We start from the raw sequence: 23,766 nt of genomic DNA, 5'->3' as shown, positions 1-23,766 counted from the left end.
TTACCTTATTAAATATTCATGCACTTTGTACCACCCCTGAAACATTCACACAATCATTGTGTGAATGTATTCGTCCAATCATTGTTATCGACCCCACATATATTCAAATAAGAACGATAACCCGGGGTTACGAATGTACAGTATGAAACATCGGAACATGAATACCCATGATTCATTATTAATCCAGGGTAAAGTATGGACAGTGTGAAACATGAAACCGGTAACCCAGGATTCCGTTTATACAGTATTAACATGTATTTTAAAAGTGGTGTTATTTTAAATTTAAACACCTATTTTTCACCTAAATGAATCCAATGTGTTTAATGCCCACATCTATAAAACAGACACTCCCACCTCTGTTATATACACAGAGATCTAAGTCTCATCCAAATCAGTACATGACATCACATATGTCCAATTAGTCCAATATTTGTAATTCAAGCATCGTTTAGAAAACGAATCCCATCCAAATAGGGTTATAGACGCATCCTTAGAAAAGCCTAATAAAGCCTTTTAATCCTACCTCGGACAGATTGAGAGTTCAATTGCAAAATGGATTGCTGTGAACTGCGGGCCAATGATAGTCTTATATTCAATAATATGGAAATAAACAATTAATTGCCTTCTTAAGCTGCTTTTTGCATTGCCTAATTAGATAGATAGATAATTTATTGTCCTCAAAGAGGAAATTTGTTTCCACCGTGGGTGTGTAGAAAACATAAACACAACAACACCGTACATATTAAACATAAAAAAAAGAAAACAACACAAGATCATACAACAAATGCCAGTGCATAAGATGACGTCACAATGGCTGATTATCTATGTGTTTAAAGCTCGTATAGCCATAGAAACAAAACTCCTACCATAACTGGCCTTTCTACACACGGGTAGTCTATACCTGCGGCCAGAAGGAAGGAGGATGAAATACTGATAAAGTGGATGGTCTGGATCATTTAAAATTTTATGTGCCTTCCGGAGCGTATATAAAATAACATAGTCCGATAAATTAGGGGTAGGAATACCAATAGTTTCTCTTGCTAAATTAGTTATCTTTTAGAGTTTGATTTTATTTGTAACTGTTAGCGTATGAAAGAAACAAATGGCACCATACATAAGAACTGACTCAATAATACTTCGATAAAGACGACGACGCTAGTCTGAACAGACAGTAAGTCTCTGTTGACAGCACTTGTAAATACATAGTGTGCTGATTGAAGTTGAGATGTTTATCCAATGTAATGCCAAGATGAATGAATGCTTTTCTTGTCTGCCACAAAAATGTAATGTATTTTAATTATCACAATAATTCAATTTATTGTAATGATTTAATTATCTATTATATTTACTCGATCGACAGCCCTAGTTAGTTTTTAAGGAAAGAAAACACAATAATGTGCAATAATTAGGTTTGCCACTTGCTGTGGATGAGACTCATAGTGGGAATATATGTGCGTGTATACAACTTTTGCAACAGTGCTCTTAAGGGTCTATTCAAACAGTGTTGTGTCCAACTGCCCTATTTTTTAATTGTTGTTGTAAATAGTTTGTTTTTGTACAGTTTTTTTCAGCATCTTGCACCATGATAGCTGCGTTTCAAATACGTAGTATTAAGTTAAAAAAACAGTTTCATCTTTTAAAAATGTGTCTTGAAACACCTGCGTCTTGTTTCATTTGAACACAAGAACACGTCCTCTTTAAGTGATTATTTTTGGAATGGCACACATAAATTGTCCCCACTACTCAACAGAAATCATTGAAATAGGTCTTGTGGGAAAGTCACCGTGACTGTAAACAACAACAAAAAAAACAACTTTTTGGATGGTGGGGTTTTGGAGTTGAAGTTAGCAGAATGAATCCATTAACAAACATAAAACATGGCATTAAACATGTTTAATCGCATATGTTAATGCCATCGTTTTGACAGCCCTATATACAAGTAAAGTTAACATTTACAAAGAATTTTACTAGCAATTAATCACCTAAAGTTGTTTTTTTTTCTAAACAGTGTTGTTTTTTTTAGTTATCACGTTTTTTTACAAAACTGTAATGACTAATTTTAGTTTAGTTCGAATAAGTTATTTTTTAAAATATTTGAAGCCAAATATTCGAGATATAAAGATGTGTCAGTGAGTGTGTGTACATCCAAAGATTGTATGCGTTCACAGTTTCATAATTTATTTCATTGTATGTGTGTATGTGTAAACATTGTCTTGTTAGATACTGTAAATCAAGAGCTGGCTGCAATGCTCTATTGCATTGCTGAACTTCTGAATTGGTAATTTGCTCACTTGTGCCATCTTTCATTGATCTTCATTGATCTATTTTCTGTGAAAGGCCTATATGTGTGCATGTAATTCCTTTATTCTGAGAGCATGAATCTTTTAGTCGATCTGTTGTGGGGGTTAAGGCAAGGAGGGTGGGGGTTGTTGGAGCTGTTGAGGTCACAAGGCCTCGATTGAAAATCATCAATACCTGTGCATTATATTCGTCCATGTGCATCTGCTATTCCGTTTGATGCCGACAGTCTTGGTTGGAGCTCATTTGGTCAGCTGATATGGCTGCCCGACCTGAGATGTAGAGGAGGGGTGTGGGACAAGGCCAGAGTTAGGGTTGGCTCCCCAATGGCCTTCAAGGCAGACGGGACATGTGCTCTCCACGGTGCATCTGTCAATAGATCTGGACTGTACTCCATGCTTCATCTAATTATTGACAGCTCCATGAAACATAGAGGAAATGTGTGGTTTTGTGATGGATGGTAGAATTGAGGGTGACAGGGTCTGTTTGGGTGAATGTTTGGGTACGATTTTGGAAATTCAGCAGACAACAGACTTGGTTAACTACTGTGAAACTTCTGCAAGTTTTTGCAGGCATTCACTAAAAAGTATCCTTCAAACTTCTATTCTTTATTAACCTCCTGAATAGGTGAGAAGTTGACATTGGCACCATCTTCAAAAAGGATTGTAAACGTTCCTTTCTACTCCTGTTGAATACAAAATGTTCTAATCTTGTATACAACCTTGTATAAAGCCACAGATGTTATTATTTTATATATAATTCCTAGGGATGGGAAATTTAAGGTAAAGTTTCAGGAAGTAAAAAAAAACACTGTATTGATTTTGTACATTTTTTAACACAGTAAACATTTTTATTGCTGAACTTTTGAGATGTTTGCATCATTCTGAATACATCTTCTGAAAGGTCCTGCGACTTATAGTCGGAAGCAACTTTTATACATAGTTTATTAACTAATGTCAGATGCCGGCCAGTCAAACACGCTGCACAATAAAACATAAGCTTACACACAAAAAGATGAAACATCAGTCACTGAGACAGTAGTCCTGTTTTAAAGTTCCCTGTTCAGAGTATTTTGCCTTTACAAATGGTTTATTCTGTCCCATCATGACAATATTGCACTCTCAAATACAACTCCTCACATGCACACAAAATGACGTTTCCTCACACTCATAGTAAAACAATTAAGACACTGAAAAGGATAATTAATGCATGGCAAACAGGGTTTCAAATATAAGAAATGTTCACATATAGACAGCTGCTAATGTTAATTAATGAATAGAATACAACAGGCATATTGTTTTAGTCACAGCCAAAATTATGTTTATTTGTGCACAGCATAGTTACAACAGATGTGGCTTATTGGTCACGTATTTTCCATGAAACACAAACATTATATGAAAAAAAAAAAACTGTTATAGATGATTTATTTAAGCAGATTCTCTCCATTAAAGTAAGCCTGAAAACACTGTGATACGGTGCGTCAATCCTATGAGAATCTCAACGGAGCACGTCTGACAGACTGCTGAACGGCTGAATGAAGGTCAGGCGGCTGCTTCCGGCTCCTAGTGCCTGCCTAATGCAACCTCTGTCAGTGCAACTTATGTACAGATGCGACTTATCTGTGTTTTTTTCTCCCAACAATGTGATTTTGACCAAGTGCGATTTATATTCAGGTGCGACTTTATTTCTGGAAATGATGGTAAACTCTATAGACTGTTGTGCGTGAAAAACCCAAGAGATCAGCAGTTACAGAAATACTCAAACCAGCCCATCTGTCAATCATGCCACAGTTGAAATCTCTGCGATCACATTTTTCCCCATTCTTATGGTCGATGTGAACCTTAACTGAAGCTCCTTTTGCATGTTTAATGCATTTCACTGCTTTTTATATGCATTATATATTTCATCGCACTGTGTTTGGGCATCTCAATTGCTATACTTAAATTGCAATAACCATTTCACATATATTTTGGCATTATATTGGCCATTGATACAATTACAACTTTGTGGTTATCATACCAGCATTGACTCTCAAGAGTCAGTCACTTAGATACTATTTCCTGTGGCTCTATTAGCCTATGATCCCCTAACACATTCTTGGAGCACTCATGGAATTGGTTTTGGTGTTTGGTTTTATGATGCTGAAAATGAAAGGGTGCTCTCTGGCTACCCAGATGCGTTCTCCGTGTCCTTGCCATTTCCACCCTGCGCTGTCTGCACTCTTTTAAAGACAGACCGAGTTCATATTGGTGGATCTCTGCATTCACGGTCTGGTTCAGCCTTTTGAAGTCCCCATAAACCTCTTCTTAATAGCGTTCTTGAAGGTGTTTTGGATTTATGTTGGCATAAATATGAGGCTGAGACTGTTGCATCTGCCTTCATCACAAAAACATGAGGCCATGCTCTTGCTCCAGATTTTACAATTAAAAGCCGGGCTCAACTGTGAAGTCACAATCTCTGTTTACGACCATGTGTTTCAAGTATAGCCAACAACACAGGCCATGCCGGAGATGAGTACCGAGTTGGCTATGTGACGGATAAAAGCACAGTAATGTCAACAGATTAGCATGCATTACGTGCAAGTGCAATGCAAGAGTGTTGCATTTTTTATATGTGTTGCTAATGATATTCTGTCATTAAAAAAAATCATGCTTAGGCTGTGGTCTTCAGGATGTGGTGTTGCACTTCATATATATATATATATATATATATATATATATATATATATATATATATATATATATATATATATATATATATATATTTAACAAGTTTTTGCTTAGTTTTTGGAAGCGTTAACCCACACCTGAATAGTAAACATCCGTCAAGACGTTTGAGCTAATTAAACCCTCCTTGCATCCTATTCAAATATAGATTACACAGTATACCTTAGTGTCTTCTCACCACGGATCTCAGATTTTAATTTGACAGCTTAGTGAATTAATTTGGACCAGCCGTGTATGGCTGCGGAATACTCATGTTCTTTAAAGATGCTTTGGGAGAATGACGTACGAGAACACTACCGTCTCCAAAGAACTCTTAATATTCTGATGAGCTATCTCACCCATGTTTGCTAATGATGCATAAAACTGTGAACCGCTGCACACTCATTCAGCAAATTTACAAACATAACACGTGTCTGAAACTTTTCTTCTCGGAATATGGGGTGTTAGCACTACTAAGAAAAGCAGAGGCCATTTTTTCAAGTGGAAAACCCAGGGAGTTTAAACATAACTGTGTGCGCGTTAGATGTTCGTACAAGTCGGTGCCTGTTTTGTGACATCAGACAGGGACTTTTCAAGTCGCAGAATATGGATTCATATTTAATTGTGTTCCCTCTTCTTGCCAGTGCCTCCATTTGATTAATATATCATTAAAGAAGGTTGAGAAAGGATGAGCGAGATGAAATAATGATGTTTTCTCACTTGAATACGACTGTCTTCTTTTCATATGCTACGTCCTCTATCCTGTCTCCTGAGAATGGAGCTACGGAAGACCTTCATTATGAATTTAATTGGCATGCAAAGAGTTCGACAAAGAGACGAGAGAAAGATCAATATTAATTAACGTAATCGCAAGCCCTCCACTTTTGGTAGAGACCTTAAACAGGACGAGAAGTGCAACGTTGCGTCACAGGTAAGACAAAAGCACAGGTATCACACATGGGACGTTTCAGTGTGGTGCAAAGAGGTGGCAGTCCAAAACAATTAATGCAATCACCGTACAGGCAAGATACACAGAAAGGTTTTGCACTTCTTCGAGAATTAACAATGACTATTGTTACATTGACTCCAGAAAGCAGGTTATTGCTAGAAAGCAGTGTTCCCGTTTACATGCACTGTATAAGCAGCGTACTCTTTACTCCCATATACATGTGGCTCAGTCAGTAACAGCTTTCTCCACAGCAACATAATTCTCCAGTGACAATTGTGTAAATAACACACGGCATCCGAGGAAGGCTTCACTATTTTACTCTGTTGTTTCGCTTTTTTTCCAGATATTCCAGAGTTGTTGCTGTGTTTGTTTCCTTAACTTAACATCGTGACCTGCAGCTGAATTGCGATGCAGTATTGGGGGTTTTACATAAAACTCCCAGATTCCCCCAGTGTATGAGTGCATATGTGGACTTTTAGGTACAGTCGATATTTTACATTCATGTTTATAAATTTATTTAGTTTATAGTGTATGAAATTTTCCCCACTGAACTCCCAGAAATGTTCAGTTCTTTCTGCTGTGTTGACTTGTTGGTGGGCTCCATCCTATTACGTTTGTTATCCCGGACTGTTCCACGCATGTGCACTTTTTAAACACCCATCAGAACACCACTTATGTGTTTATATGAGCACATTAAGCCACATTCTTCGAGAGAAACCTAGGTGTGTTAAAACACTTTCTCGTAATCCCTTAAACAGTGTAAGGAAATCAGCGTTCTTGTTTACATGACGTTTCAGTACGCCGCTTTCTGCTAAAACCCTGAAATAAACAATTTTCGTAAACGTGGTCGATGTGACATTAATGTAAACGTGGTCGATGTGACATTGATGAGTTTGCAGGTTGGTGTACGAAAATAAAACTACACAAACTGAAATATTAGAAATGGCATAATTTATTATGCAATTTCTTTAAATGTAGCCTAGGCCAGTGGTTCACAACATTTTTGACTCCCAAGGCCCCCCACTGTGCAAGGCAATATTCAAAGCCCACATGCACACAAAGATATTTCTTCTCGCACATCTGCTGCGATAACGACAAAGTTGCCTTTTTCAAATGTTCTAATTATAGGTTTCTAACTGAAACTGGAAGTGCCATTGGATTAAAAAAAATTAAAATGGAGGATCGTTTTCTGAAATTTCAAGAAATTGATGTTCTTCAATGAAAACAGTTGAAAATCGTTTTTTTTTTTTTTTTTTTTGATAATTTATTTTTAGCATTTATATCAAGTTAGATTTTAAGTATGACTTATTTTGTATGTTTGTTTTAAGTATGACTTATTAAAGCTTCAGAACCATTGGCCCAGGCTTTATTGAAGCTGTCAAACCACAAAAAGACAAACTTGCTGAAAAATGTACTTAAATTAAAAAGTGTCTAGTAACAAAATCTAGTAACAACAAACAAGCAGTTTACATAACAACCTGGGTTTGAAATGAACTTTTTGGCTCACCGGCCACTGTGACTAGTAGTTTTGCAATGTCACTAGCCACTCAGCATTATCACTAGCCAAAGTCCCCCAACTCACAAAAAGTGATAAATGTAACTGGAGACTGTAACTGCATGCATTTGTTTGGACATTTTATTTAAACAAGAATTATATTTCAGCATGCCTAATGGTTTAAGTAACCTATAAAATATACAAAGGCAAATGCCAGTTAGAACAGGAGGAAAAATTGTCAATAGTTTTTCCATAGTTTATGGAAGTTTCAACCCCTTCAAAGTTTACCATTGTTCTACCATTGCCATTTGTAATGACAAGGTCTTTAGATAAGACCATGTGTGGCTTCACATTACTGTGGTTAGGGTAATGTTGATAGTCTTTTCTAAACAATAAACTGTAGTGTTTGTTATGAAAAAGCTAAAAGCCTAAACACATTTAGAAACCTTTAACTACTGTATACTTTCACAGTTGAAGCCTAATAAAAATACAGGTTTTAATTTTCATCCTTCAACCTTGAACTGTTTGCTAATTCATTAAAAGCTTCTCATTTTAAAATAGTTGTAATTTAAAAGCTTGGAATTTAGATTGCTTTTTACAGTTTGACAGTAACATGAACCATAAATAAACAAATAAAGAAAAAAGTGCACTTGCATAAATTATGGTGCCCGAACATCTAACAGCTATACTAATGCATTAAACAAAAACGAGGCGATAAACTGCATGTAACAAATATTAAACAACAAAACAAACCCTAATCTCTGTATACAAGGAGGACTGCGAGTGCAGCGGTGGTTTGTGTATGTTATGAATGTGCGTCTCTCAGTCACAGATGCTTGCTGCTGTGCTCATCTGAGACTGTTCCACTCTATAACTTATTAAATGTGCCAGTTTAATTTGTGCTGGGACTTGTTTTAATCACAATGTTATGATGTATGTAACGATGTGCTATTTCCCACATTCTGGTTTTGTTTTATGAAGTAATAAGTGAAGAATATAACATACATACTTGTTTTTGTCGCGTTTCATGAAACAAACAGAATATGGGAAATGCCATTGTTACTTACAGCAGATAACTAAAACACAGATGCGCTTGAGACTGCCCGATATATTTTTTCCAATTATTGGCCGATAATATGTTGGCCGCCGATATATCATGCATTCCTAAAATAAAGTCTAATAGATTCGCCCTAATGTATTTATACAAGTTACAAGTTAGTGTTACTGCATTAAAAAATATATATATACAGTATTTAAGTTAGGATGATGATGATGTGTATTTTAAAAACTGATGATGTATGTCTCCTCTTTTCCACAGTGGTGTTTGTAATGTGTGTGCTGTCTAGCGGTTAGAGTGGTTTGACTTTCTCTAAATAACGTTTTATAATAAAATGTTCTCTATAGAATTTAAATGGGTCACATAAGTTTTGTTTTCCACTGGCCGCCGCAATATCGAGTGAGGCGCGTCTGAATTACGCAAGTTTCACCCTGCACTTCGCCAGAGTTCTGGCAATCTCTGGAGCATGCTGGTGCGGGCTGCAGTGGTTCACATGAAAGCATGCTTCAATCTCCCTGCACAAATGCGCGTGTAAATTATGAGAGGCATGGTCGAATGAAACAAAAATTGAACTGTTTGGCCATAATGACCATCGTTATGTTTGGATGAAAAAGGGTGAGGCTTGCAAGCCGAAGAACACCATCCCATCTGTGAATCATGTGGGTGGCAGCAACATGTTGTGGGGGTGATTTGCTGCAGGAGGGACTGGTGCACTTTACAAAATTGATGGCATCATGAGGAAGGAAAATTATGTGGATATATTGAAGCAAAGTCAAGACATCAGTCATGAAGTTAAAGCTCAATTGCAATTGGGTCTTCCAAATGGACAATGGTCTGGAGGAATGGGCCAAAATTCCAGCAACTTATTGTGAGAAGCTTGTGGAAGGCTACCCAAAACATTTGACCCAAGTTAGACAATATAAAGGCAATGCTCACAAATACTAACATATTAAACATATATAAAAGCTGAAATTAATAATTCTCTCTACTATTATTCTGACATTTCACATTCTTAAAATTAAAGTAGTGATCCTAACTAACTTAAGACTGGGAACGTTTTCTACGATTAAATGTCAGGAATTGTGAAAAACCATTTAAATATATTTGGCTGTGTTTTATGTAAACTTGTGACTTCAACTATATATATATACACCATTATTATTATCATAATGATAAATTATCAACATTCAAATGGAGGCTAAAAAGTAGACAAGCACAGACAAGAAACTGCTTGTTGAAGAACTATTTCTGAGGCTGTATTGAATTATGACACATTTGTCAATTCACCTGTAGCCCCAATGTCGTTGCATCCTGAGACGGTCTGAGATCATTTGCAGCGTTCTCATAGACCACACTATTCTTGCAAATTGTTCCAAGATGACTGACAGAGATGAAATAGTGAGAACTCTTTATATATGTGTGTTCCATGAGATAAATAAACCTCTAAAACCAATAAACCTCTGAACACACGACAAATCACACACCCGCATAGACAGCTTTTCTTTCATCTATTCTTCAAAATATAATGAAGGCATTTATTGTCATTTGTCACTCCGAGCCGTCTTACAGGTTGTCTGCCACAGTGGTGTGTAGATGAGCAAAAATCACCCACCAATGCGTGTGAAGCAGCTGTGTATGTTGGGTGGTGGGTGCTAATTTAATTCCCTGGTTTTCTTCATAAGCAGGGAACTTCATTAGCAAAGAACTTCACTAGGCTAACTAGTAATTTCAAAGTTTTGGTTGTCTTTCTTTGCCATCCATGAAATTATCTATCTATATTGCTGCTCTTGTTAAAATAAGTGCGCTTGCAACTCTTCATACAGTTAATCAGGCTTTATATGGCACCTCATGACTATAGCTGAGTAGCGGGTATGATGCGCGTTTGGTGACAGAATACAATTGCGAAAGATCAGTGCTATCTACGCTCCTGAGTGCTTTGATGCATTTGACGTTCCGTTGTTTTGATGCACTCCTCACTTGTACACAAACTGTACAAACGATAAGGTGGGGCAACCGTTATGTCATTATGTCTCGCTGTCCAGATGAAACAAAGTCAGGGTCCGGATCCAGACCAGGACCATGACCGGCTATTTGGTGACCGCTGCTCTAGCCTATCCTAAAATAATTTGTGTATGTCCCTTTAGGTCAAATTTAATGGAATTTAATTAAAAACCATGTGGCAAGGAAGAATTTTTGAGCAGCCCCCGAATTTGTAGCTGTCGCTGTACGCTAAACAACTGCAGTGGTATGCTTGAATTCACAAAATTCAATGGATTCGAATTTTAGGATGTTGTGTGCCATCCTCCTGACATGTCTGGTATGTGACCCCCTAAAGAAACAAAAATGTAAGTATGTGATTGCAAATGCTTCTGTCTAACCAAGCTCAATTTCATGTGTTGTTGCATCACAAAATGTTTCAGGGCACAATTAATTACGCAATGGCAGAACGTTTTGTGTTCTCAGCATTGTCACAAGAGTTGCTATAGCAAGTGGTCTGTGGTCTGGTTTCTCTTTCAGGTCAATTACTGTCATGGCGGTGCATCAGATAATGAGAATCTTTCATTTAAAAAAGTCGTAAAAACATTTTTACGCATTTTTTGGTCTCCACTCCATTCAAATAAAATGTTGCAGAGATTTGAAGGTAATTCTGTCGCCCCTTGAGTATTGAGGTTTGTTACAACTAGAGTAACATAAGAACAACCATTAAGTACATTCAACGTGACCACACACTATCAGGACATTGGCTAAACATTCCTGTCTGCATTTGTATTGTAGCAAGCAAGAGCAGCCCGTCACTGGGGGTTGTGAGGGTCTTGTGTTCAGGTAGGTATTTGAAAGAATGAGTCTGTTTTTGTCTTGACCATACGGGTTTATGACCACACGGGTTTATGTCTCTTTCTTAGTGGTTTTGTGTGCCCGTTGTTGTGTATGCGTGAGTGATTCTGATTTGTTTTGAGTGTCTATGTATGTATGTGTGTGTGATTCTGAGCAGGTGTGGCTCCTTTTTGTCCATTGGGTATGAATGTGTGTTAGCACACTATGTGTTGCTGGTTGAGATTCTGTTTATGTATGTTCCTCTGAGCTCTGGTGTATGTGTGTGTGTGTGTGTGTGTGTGTGTGTGTGTGTGTGTGTGTGTGTGTGTGTGTGTGTGTGTGTGTGTGTGTGTGTGCATGTGAGTGAGTAAACGTGTGTGTCTTTTGCCACCATTGCACCAGCAGCCGCAGACAGACAGCAGGCCAGCGTGGTGCGGGGCTGGACTCCTCTGGAATACCAATGAGGAGAACTGCTGGGCTCCGGGGGTCAGGGAGCAAGTCAATCATCTTTCCCATCGCCTGTGCGCCCCGAATCAAATTAGCCTGAAAAATTCAGGGTCCGGGAGCACGGGGCAAGCAGCTGTCAGGGCCAAGAGCACCCAGGCACTAATGAACCAGATGAATAGTGCAAAAACTCCAAAATAAAAACAGGACAGTTGACATTTTTCATCTGTCAGAAGCAGAAGATGCATGAAAATATGGTGGTCCTTGTTTAACCCTTTGCTGGCTACAGCTGCTACCCGCCCCTGACCCCCCCACTGTGACCACACATACACATATATATATATATATATACCCGACAGACCCCCCACCTACCCCTTTCTTCCACAGGTACACACACTGCACATAAACAGTCAAAGCCATGGCTACATTTACATTTCACTAAATGGTGTTCCATGGTACTGCACGTCGCAATTATCCTGAGGAAGTCTTTGCAAGAGCAGCGGCATGCTGCAGAGACAGATGTTCCCATGAAACTACACTATAGGTATATCATCTCAAGTGTATGCATGAAAAACATAAATGTCTCATCGTGGTGCTCTGTTTTTTGAAGAAGAGTTTTTCCACAGTGTGTTTTTCCACACTCTTTCTCCATGTTTAACACCTAAAACCTTATTTGTGGTGTTTGCTAAGGCAAGCATCACTAATGCTATTGCTCATACTTGGGTTTAGGTATTTAAACAAGCCCTTAACCCTAAGTATTAAGCCTTGTGCTTAACAGTCAGCATAAACATCATCCACATGACTCCAGCGGTGTAATTAATGTCTTATAAAGAGAAATGATCGCTATTGGTGCCAAAAATATCAATATTTAAGTACTTTTAACAATAAATCGTGGGGAGAAGAATGTGCGTGTGATGTAATTGCGAGAGCAACGACTTAACGTTTTCCTTCAAATGATTTTGAAGGATGGCATGAGGGTGAGTAAAGAATAAGAGAATTTTCATTTTATGGGTGAACTAGGGCTGTCACGGTTATGAAATTTGGCTGACGATTAATTGTCAAACAAATCATTGTGATTATGACAATTGATTGTCTGTTTTTGGGCTTTCACGGTTAATTGTCTGAGCCACAGCCGCCCCTATATAGCTTTAATTTCCCCTTTTTGGGCATTAAAATGTGATTGGAATTAAAATGCCCAATAATCACAGTTCTCATATTAACATGATTAGAATAACTGTGATCAGATGGTTATTTAATAATCGCGACAGGCCTTGGGTGAACTAACCCTTTACGCTTTTCACCTGGTAGACTATAAAATGGGCAAAATTCCTATAGGCTTAAAGGAGGGACCCAAGCCTTTTTGTTATGGGCCTGTAAGTAACGACCTGGCAACCAAACAGAACACCCAGAGCCCCGTAGCTACCGCATAGCAAACATCCTAGCATCATGGCGGTGAGTTTTGCACAGTACCACTCTTAAGGCCTAAAGCATACATTACACAAATACGCATACATAGAAACAAGCGCTTGGTCAATAATTACCAATGTGTTGTCCTGTTGAACATGCTTAATTTGTGTTCTTGCGTTACTGAGAGAATAAAATCTAAAAGGGGTGATACCTTCAAAAGTCTGTGCCAATAAACTGGATGTTATTATTCAGGTAAGTTGCTATGTATATATTAACTTGCTCAGTAAAATTTTCTTCAAACTGTTGCTCCGCCATGACAGTAGTTGACTTAAAAGAGAAACACACCATATATGTCCACTCTAGTGCCCCTTGCGGCAACATCGAGAATGCAGCAAATACTTGTGTTGTGTATGAATTGTGGTCTCACACACTAGGGAAGCGCAACAACGCACGAAGCGCCTGCAATCACATACTTGCATATTATGTGTCAGCCTTAAAGCTTGTTAATAGATGACGTATTGGTTGCTGTAAAAATGGTGCAAGCTAGAGAAACATCCCAGTGCGGGCAGTTTTGCTGTTCCAGAACTGACGTGTTTAGAGCATTACTCTCATCCATAGCCCCCAAACCCTCCCATTACCGTTCCACGCAGAGGCGAAGAAACCGATAGCAGCTCCGCTTTGCTCCACGAGTTTTGCCACTCTGCACTATTCTCCTCCGCTCCTCCTCTGACAGCCCAGACCGCCATTCCGCCTCGCTCTATCAGCACCCGCCACAACGCCCATTTCACTCATTTTTCCATTGCTCTCTGTACTTCTATGTCAATTTAATTGAGTTCTTGCCATGTGTGTCTGTGGTGTAGTGGTTGTGTGTGAGTGTGAGAGCAATGTGTAGCTTCGCTTGGTTGGCATCTGGAAAGAGTTTTTTTTTTTTTTTAAGTGTCCTCACCAACAGTCAGTGAATTTTCTTGGGGCCGTTTTTGCCACTCTGCTTTTGCAGCATAATTATCTCATAACAACATCAAGGCATCACCTTCCAACTGAATGAGAATGCTCAGGCAGAGCTGCAGTTTTAGGCAACCAGGATGTGCTGCGTCCATTTGTTTTCAGGAATCCATCTCTTCCGCACAACCACGATTAATGCCCCAAACTGTGATGTTGACTTTGTTGTTCATCTTTTTCTGCTTTGGCAATGTCTTGCCATTTTTGGCAAAAGTATCTTCTGAAATCCTTATATGTAATTGTCCTTTCTAAAGCTTCATTGTTGCTACTTATTTTTGTTCTTGTGCTGTTTTGGGACATGCATAGTTTACCTTCCACTTGCTGTTTCATCCAATCCGTTTTGTTGCCGTTACTTAACGCTTGCATGCTAATGCATCAGGCTGCAAGCTAATTGGCCATGAGCTGGCGAACACAGTTCAGATGTGTTGAATAAATGGATGCTTCCAAGTTTTTTATTTTTTCATTTTGCCCCAAGATGCTGACACTTAGCACATCTTTTTTTAATGCTTGTTCTGTTAAAGATGCTTGCATGTTCATCCGCCACCTTTGGTTGGAGTTCACACAAAACTGTGAATGTTTGACCACATTACAGTTTACCATTGTCTTTTATGGAGGCTTATGGCACAGTTTGCTCATTTAAATTCTTTCTGGATCTGTTTGGAGAATATGGGGGAAAAACAGTTTTTCAAGTTCTGAAAGAAAAGTAATTTCTAGATTTTGAATAGCTAAATTATTGACTTGAAACGTCATTTTAAATTTCATACTCTGATATTATTGCTGTGAAATGTGACAAAACTGCAAAGCATCCTTAAAATAAGAAACAAATTGACATGATATTGAAACTGTTCCTTTTGGTGCTCAAGTGACTTTTTTTGTTTTGTTTTGATATTTAGATATTTTTACTTTTGAAAAGACAAAATATGTGCCCTACGTTCGATGGAGTTGGAAGTACTAAAAGCATAATAAAACTGGCAAAACATTTACTAAATGCACATGTAAAGAAACAGGATCCGTAGAACTTTGTGAATGATACTGTGATAGTGACAGAGATATATATAGACTTGACTCTTAGCTTCCTGTCTTACCCAAACAGATGGTAGCTGTGTGATGCTGTCTGGGATACGGGACACTATAGTCTGAGCCACAGACAGTCAGCCGCTTCCAAATGAACATTTAGTGTGCTCTTCAGAAACATGTCTTTAAATAAAGAGGGAAATGTGAGTAGTTGAATAAGAATGAAAGAACTGCTCTACCTCTAAATGTGCACACAGAAGCACAAGTCTAAACCGGAAAGGTTTCTGTTAAGGGCTAAAATGTTACATTTCTCCAGCACACTAATACCACCCCTGAGTTTTCAGGACAGCTTCATAAGTCATCTAACCAATCAATCAAGTAACCAATTATTAAAGAAGCTTGGGTCAGATACTCTTGTTTCTTGAGTGGTTCTGTGTTTCTTGGTACCTTACCTATAAATCTTGTTAAGACTCCACGACTCATTCTGTTGAAGATATCATTTATTTCCTGGCAATTATGAACCTAACAGAATGAATATCTTATTTCTTATTAGGTTGCTATGGAACTGCAACTAATAGCAGTCTCAGTTAAATCTGGTTAATAACTAGGCTAGAATGGGTTGGAGAGAGTGAGGAAAATGTTATCGTCCACTCCACAATGGTAATGTGTCACTTCCACTTAACGCATAGCAGCATTCACACCCTTATTTATTTTTCTTTATACTATTTATTGCAGTTGCAGACATGGATTTATTGCCAATGTAAAGATGCTCACATGAAGATTTCTCAATAAGCTTACACCCTGTCTACACTGGGTGTGTCCGTTGACGCAACACAATGGCTTAAGGCTGTCTACTCTGTACGCGCTGACATGAATGTTCTAAACGTTTATTTGTGTTGTTGTCAGTAGTAGTGCCAGCTAGTGCAATGAACACTTCCAGTGTAGATGGCATCATTGATTATAATGGGTTCCAATGTTTTTGAAGCAACACGACGTGCTGCTCACGTCCGATGTGGACGGGGTGTTTATGCCGTATAGTTTGTGGTAGGAGGGATCTCTTAGAAGTGTATTAGAAATAAAGCATAACTGCATGCAAGTCTCTGCAAGTCTCTCTGAAATTCACATACAGTTTGCTTGTGTACACATCTTTAACTTGAAGTGTCTAAAGAATTGGGTTTTACGTGGAGTCATGACTAAACAATCGTTTTCACGCCTGAGAGACAATTCATTGAATTTCCAAACAGTCAATATAAGAACCATGCCAAACCATCCCACATGAACTTGAATCCCATTTTAAAAGCTTATAAGATGTCAGTCAAATACTCTGCTCTCTAAAAGTGACTCACATTTCTCTTTCACACATAGATGGCCGCCTTGCAGAGTCCGTTCTATGGGGACAAAATGAACCTCTACTCTCTGTGTAAAAAGATTGAGCAGTGTGACTACCCCCCACTTCCGTCTGACCATTACTCTGAAGAGGTACGTTTCAAGCTCAAAAGATTTCCAAAAGCTTTCTTGCTCTTCATCGTCTTGGGTATTTAATTCTTCTTCTAACACTTACAAACAAAAGTCTCTAAATCAGGAAAGCGCATCATTTCTATATTTGCCCTTCAAGGAATTGTTTGCCAAAAAATGAAATTCTGTTTATTGAAAAAAACATTTCAATTTGTTACAAACCAGTATGATTTTTTCTTCTTCTGTGAAGCACAGAAGGTGATGTTTTGAATGTGTTCCAGCGAGAGTTGACAGTGACTGTCAATCTTCAAAAAGGAAAAAAGCACCATTAAAATACCATTTAAGTAGTCAATTTGACTTGTGCACCATATTCCAATTCTTCTAAGCCAAGTCGATAAGAAAAACCCAAAATATTAGCTGAAATCGCATTCTATCCTTTTAGTGATATGGCTATACTGGTCCAATAGCCAGACCTGAACCAAACTAGCAATAAACAGCACGTGAATTTCCAGCGTGGAAAGTGACGCTGGTGAGAACTTGTTTTTTCAGAAAGGCATACTTGTCTTTCCTTGTAACGTGCCATCACTCGCTGATGTCAACTATAGGAGGACGCTTGATGTAATCCAACACATCTGATACGTCCAACCCAACTGCCATTATTGTTATATACAACCCCAGCACAACTCATCCTCCATTCCCCAGTACCTTCAGCTTTCCACTGCCGCTAGCAGGCCTGCCTCCCTTCCTGTCTACATGTAAACAATGCTCCTGAAGGCGAAAGGCAAAAAAGTGTCAGCCGTTCATCTTTGGTGTGTCATTTACCGTCTCCTTACATCTCATCTGACAGGCAGCACCCCCTTTAAAAAAAAGAAATAACTGCGACCATATAACCCCCCACATTTCTCTCACGAAAAAGCATGAATATTTTACATATCTGCATCCTTACTCGCCCTCCCATCACCACCACCCCCATTTCTTCTCCACTAATTCTCAAACTGTCTGTATTTGCATTTCACATGCCGGGCTGATTAGGAGATGCCGTGCCATGCAACAGCAGCCAGGCCCCTGCAAGAGAGAGGCGGTTGCCATGGCAATCCGACACGGGGGCATCTTCCTTCCTTACTCTTTTTCCCTTTCCCCCCACTTTTAATGATGCTGCTGGTTGTCTGGGCTGAGTTTATTTCTCAGTGAGGCATCACTTCGCTCAATTCCATCCTTGCTCTGCTCTGCTTCAGTGTGACTAACGGGGGACTGTGTGTTTGTGTGTACTTTTTTGTGTGTGTGTTTGTGTGTGTCACATGTTTGTTGCGGAGAATTAACAAACATTCGCTTGGCCAGAGGGCTTCTTGTCAATTAACTGTTCAAGAAATAGTTCAGACATAATTGAAAATTCTATCCTGTTTGACTTGCTTTCTTTTGCGAAACACAAAAGATGTATTAATGAATATTGTGTTCCGTCTTTTCAAAACAATTGCAGTAGATGGGGCCTCACTCTAAAGCTTAAAAAGGACCCAAAAGTATCATAAAAGTAGTCTATGTGGCTCCTGCATCATATTCCAAGTGTTCTGAACAAACATTAACACAGTATTGAAGTCATTTTACAGTGAAAATCTTGACCTTGTCCTTTGCACATTTATGAGCACTATGAGAGAAGCTTGTTCACAGTTCCCTCGAATATTTTATCTTGTTGAGCAAAACCTGTTTTAGTTGGGTGGACCTTTTGGACACCTGAGCAGAAATATAATAATAATGATAATGTTTAAAATAAATAAAATGTCTATTTTTTATTAAATAGCAAGAGCATGTTGCCTTGATGTGTTTCTCAATTAAGTTTTTCTTCTTTAAATAAACGTTCATAATATTAAATGTAAAGTTAGTTAAGAACATAGCATTAAAAAATGAAGAAATACGTTTTCAAAAGTATGATTTTTTCCCCATTGTAATATGTTGTTTGATTAATAAGCTCTTAACTACCTGATTTTTGTTGCACCTGTTTGAATTCACATAAGACTCAACCGACATTACTTAATCCCTAGCAGGATGACCATAAAATGCGTTTGACCATTCATGCACGCAGCCGTATTACCACATTTACCAAAAGCGTCCGCTTGCGCCTCGCGAGAAATGCCGTAATGTGTCCATTCATTAATTATTGCGAACAAGTTATATTTCCACCTTGTTTGCATTATTTATGACAGCTGCTTCTCCATAGCAAAAAACATAACAACAAACTAATAATAATACAAATCAATGGACATTTGTATTTATATATTGAATGTATTTAGCTTTGATTCAAGAAATCTCTAGGTTTTCCCACCCACTTTTTAGTCTGCATCTGCACTTATATTTTTTCGGTCTGCTCAGGAGCAAAATTAGAAATGCGTGACTGCACTTGTGTGCAGCTTAGAGGGAACATTGGCGAGAACTTGCTTTGTTTAGCACTAAAACAACTACTTTTATGGACTGTTTTAATGATTCTGTAGGTCCTTTTTTAAGTTTTAAAGAGAGACAAAATCTACTGCCATTATAAAGAAAAGATGTTTAAAACATCTGAGAATTATGGCAGAATGTACATTTTCATATTAAATATTTGCTTAAAACTGGAAATCGTGATAATATATCTTTTATCTTTTTTTCCAAAGCTGCGAAAACTGGTAGATATGTGCATCAACCCCGACCCTGAGAAAAGGCCTGACATCACCTACGTGTACAACGTCGCCAAACACATGCACACCCTGACGATGTCAGCAAACTGAGTCTGCCGTCCACTTCCTTTTGCTCCTACTTTTGAAGGCCTTTGTCTGGCCCATGTTTTTGTGAGCCATTTCCACAAATGTCATTTAATATGTTTGTTTTGCTCCATCAAATTGCAACTTGGCAATCAACATGTGAGAGGCATTTTTCAGTATAAAAAGAATTTGACATACCGTAAACACAGCGCAAGACAGCATACAAGGCCTTTAGTTCATTAAAAGAACTACAGTATGTCAACTACAGAAATAAATCAAATGCATGAGGTCACCAAGGCGAGAAATGTTTTTTTGAATATAGCACTCTTATAAAGAAGGGGGGACTCAGCAGGGTTGTAGACTGGTTTGACTTGATTTAGCTCTTTTCGATGTTGGTACAATGCGATGATTGCAGGAAGTATACCTCTGTTTTTTTCCTGTCACCACATTAACACAAAATGCAAATCAGATATGTTTTTTCACAAACCCATAACACCCCTTCCTAGAACTTTTTCATAGCAAAACTTCATGAGAAGACTGAAGAAAAAAAAAAAAAAAAAAAACTCTATAGAAAGAGAACTAAAATTACCCTTAAAAAGCAAGTTTCAGCATTTGAAATTTCAGAGGTTTGTCATTCTATAAAAGAGCATGAGATCATAGCGTTATTTGTTGCAGTTTCCATGGGCTAAATAACTAGTCCATCTCTAAACCTCAGCAGACTTTAGAGTTCATTGCATTCCAATGTGATGCCTTAGAAAATCTGCTTTCACTCAAAGTATTCAGAATATAGATCGTGCATCCAAATGCTCAAGGAGTGTTTTATTTTTATTATTATAAATGCTGTTGTTGTTGTTGTTGTTGTTTTTCCTTTCATTTTCTTACTGTCCCTCCCATATCTGAACACATTTATTGCAATGCTTCCTGGGAGTGTCTCTTTAAAAAATCCTTGAAATACTCAAGGCAAAATACAGACCTTCTTTACCCTCGCCATTGCACTAATGCATTAAAATGCACTATGCAAAATGCATTAAATGCATTGTAAAGAAATGATAGTATGGTTGATCATGACTAATAAAGTGATATTCAGTGGGTATCATATAAAGCATTCAGGATGAAGTCTGATTTAAAAGTAAAAATCTTTCCATTTCAGCACATCCGCACCTCTGTGGTTGCTACTTGAACTGTAGTAAATGATTAATGCAACGGCCTTGCATGTAATGCAGTAACTTATACATATTCGCATATCCCTATGTGCCTTAAGATTCTTGAGTGCCTTGTTCTGAATTTGTCTTTGAAGAGCAAATTTGTAACAGAAAGGTAAAATAAATATTAGTGCTAAATCATGCCTTTCTTCCTGTAAACCAGATAGTTTGATTTCATGAAATAAGTCACATTTACATCAATGAGCAATGCAAAAAAACTAAATAGGGTTGGTATACATATTGATTTATCATTAAAATCCCAAGATGTACCTTTTATTTTGAATTTAAAGTTTACTTCAGTTTTGGTTGTGTTGATTATTATATGTTTTAAATAAATGGCAATTTGAACTGCATAGTATGGGCACTGTTGTAAATTTGTTTTAAATAATTTTATTTAAGGTTCCCTAAAGAACTCGTTTCATATGTAAGCAAAATGGACATTATAACAGAAAATACCCAAACAGATCAGAATGGAATTAAATGGCGTGGGAATCGTAATCGATTTTGAGAGCTCGTGCAACAGAATTGAATCAAATCGATAAATATTTATCGATATCAAGCCCTACCCAATAACAGCAAACCTGTTTGTGAAGTGTTTCAAGTGGCCTGTTTGTTTTATTAAAAATGTAAGCGATTGGCAACAGTTACATCGTCCGGGTTAGTTTACATTTAACATTGCAATAACTTTATCAGTATATTTAATAGGTCTATTCTAAACGAGGTGCGTTTACAAATGAGTTTGTGTTTTTGCATTTAAATGGATTTTTAGTGATTTAGTCATTAAGTTGGTTTGGCCTTGTACAGTTCTGCTATGCTCATGTTCAAAAACCTTTTGACCTCTTCCAGACTGTAATCTGCGTGCTCTTGTACTGCTTTGCAGAGTGTGCCTTGTGATCATTTGCATACTCGGTCTAATATAATTTACACAAGCATATGAAGTTATACTAAATAGACTGCAGCTATTGTGCAGAACCCTTTGCATACAATATAATACCTAATTTGCTGTGATAGTACCAAGTATAAAATGGTATTTGTTTTTGTTTTTTTACTTTAGTCGAGAGCATTTGTAGTGTTTACTTTTTCTTTTTACTGTATTTCTGCAATAATCAGTACATAACGTTTTTTCTTTTTGTCTTATTTTAACATTACAGATTAAGCCTGTTGTCTCATAGATTATAGTATGTATTAATCTTGAAAACGCAAGTGAGGCTTAAGAATTGCGATGAAGATCGTCCTGCACGTGCCTCCCCATCTAGATTTGGATCCACGTAAAGCCTTAAGTTCGGAAAACACTGATGAGGAGGCTGAAGCACATGAATCAGATGCTGTCTTTTACCCAAATTATTTGGGAGAGGAAGGAAAGGCAACTTTTATTTATTTGTCCTTTTTTTAATTTTTTTTTATGATGATGGTTTATTTGAACATTTACATGTTTAACATTCAAGATGCACATTAATTCTTTATATGCTAAATGAAATTATGAAATAAAAATAATAAAATGAAATAAGATTTAAACATATTTTAATCTGGTGTTGTGATCATTTGGTTTATATTTTTAATTGAGTTGACTCTATATGCGTCTTAGCACTATATATAATACTTGGCAAAATTTGCGTAAAATTAATTCCCCTCTCTCTCTCTCGCTCTCTCTCTCTCTCTCTCTCTCTCTCTCTCTCTCTCTCTCTTTGTGTATATATATATATATATATGTGTGTGTGTGTGTATGTATAAAACTGTACACATTTTGCTGTTTTGGATCTGGGTGTTCTTAGAGTAAAAGAGTATAAATTTGTAAGAATGTAAGTATTTTTGAGAATACAAAATATTTTTAACTTTTACTTAAGTTAGAAAGTAAATTAGTAGTTTTATTTTTAAGAATGTCTGAAGCTGGCCGATGCTTGTGGAGTCTTTCTAATTGCATATGCCAATAAATTTGTTAAAGCTCCGCCCACTCCTATTAGTTAATGTTTATTTGTGTTCTTTTATTGACTGCCTCATCTTCACCTCTTGCTTTATTAGCTGACATGTTGCAGTTTGGCACGCTTGGGCCCCAGGGTCTTCGTCCGACTTATTCCCTCTAGGACCGAGATCGGCAAGGGAACTTTTTTCTTGTATTATAATGAATTCCTTGAGGAGAGCAGTTCAATTTTTTTCTCTGGAAATTGCTCCCTTGAAACTGCCAGATTAACGAAAACAAACTTGAGTAAACATCACAATTGATATTGGGCTTGTTCTGCAGTTTCTGCTGTATCTACCCTGCGTCGATATTGGTTCTCAAAATGGGTTTTAGTTTAGAGTTTCAATCTGCTTTTTTCCCCGCTTTTTTTTAAAGTTGTCTGTGCATTTAGAAATATAATTTGACCATTTGATATTGTAAAGCAGATGCAGGTATCCATCTAGTGGCAGTACAATCTAACTGCACTGACTGTAATAGACCTGAATGGATCTCTTCAGAACTTTTTCATTTACAATGTTAGATCACAGCTATTACTTAACTGTGAATTATATATAAAATACAATACACAGTTATACTCCAATAATCTCAAAATGGCCAAATATGGATGGATACATCACTCTATCTAGTTATAACATTCAACAGTTGCATCATTCATTCTCAAGAAATTTCGATTTTTGCTAGCCACCTGCAAAAAACAGCTCTAAAGTAGAGTAGAACTGATACTGAACAATAAATTCAAGTTGTTACCCGCTGATCCATTTTACACTTTGTCGGCAGACTGCACAGGCACTAAGATATGTCAGTACAGAAGCTGAACTGAGTCAGTTTTATTTATTTTTTTTACCTTTTCCTCCAAGGCCAAATATATTCCCTTTCTTGAAGATCCAGGTGCTTGGTTCAGCTCTCTATATTTGTCTGTTGCCAGAGGGACAGGCACTTGTAACATGTCCCTCCTGCACTGGCAGCACATTCAGCTGCTGGCAGCATTTTCATAGATTTTCTTTCTCTGTATTTCGGCAAAGGAAACGTGCCATTTCTCTTTAGGTCTGGCTCTTGAGGCAAGTTGTGCCATGTTCCCAGTCCTTTAAGTCGCCGGAATCTGTTGCTTTATTGACTGAATGTGTGGTCAGCAAACAGTGGCATTCTTTGAGCCACACTTCCTCCAAGTTTTGATACATGTGAGTAGAAGGGGCAAAAATAAGTAAGCATAATCCATTTTTTTCCCTGTTTGCACCCCCAGT

At 37.7% G+C, this 23,766-nt stretch overlaps 1 protein-coding gene across 5 annotated transcripts in view; it reads left to right on the top strand.

Moving 5' to 3' along the window:
* LOC127639823 (serine/threonine-protein kinase Nek7) overlaps positions 1 to 22,100 on the top strand; it is a 97,420-nt gene extending 75,320 nt beyond the window's left edge. For all 5 annotated transcript variants that reach the window (XM_052122076.1, XM_052122075.1, XM_052122079.1 and 2 more), the window contains 2 exons: positions 16,548 to 16,661; positions 19,280 to 22,100. In XM_052122076.1, coding sequence (XP_051978036.1) covers positions 16,548 to 16,661; positions 19,280 to 19,393 — 228 coding nt within the window. In that variant the 3' untranslated portion in view covers positions 19,394 to 22,100. The remainder of the gene's footprint in view (positions 1 to 16,547; positions 16,662 to 19,279) is intronic.
* The last annotated feature ends 1,666 nt before the right edge of the window (positions 22,101 to 23,766 follow it).

Source organism: Xyrauchen texanus, chromosome 48 (genome assembly GCF_025860055.1).
Source record: "Xyrauchen texanus isolate HMW12.3.18 chromosome 48, RBS_HiC_50CHRs, whole genome shotgun sequence".
Lineage (NCBI taxonomy): Eukaryota > Metazoa > Chordata > Actinopteri > Cypriniformes > Catostomidae > Xyrauchen > Xyrauchen texanus.
The sequence above is the reverse complement of the archived record's forward strand: the minus strand, read 5'-3'. Positions and strand labels throughout refer to the sequence as shown.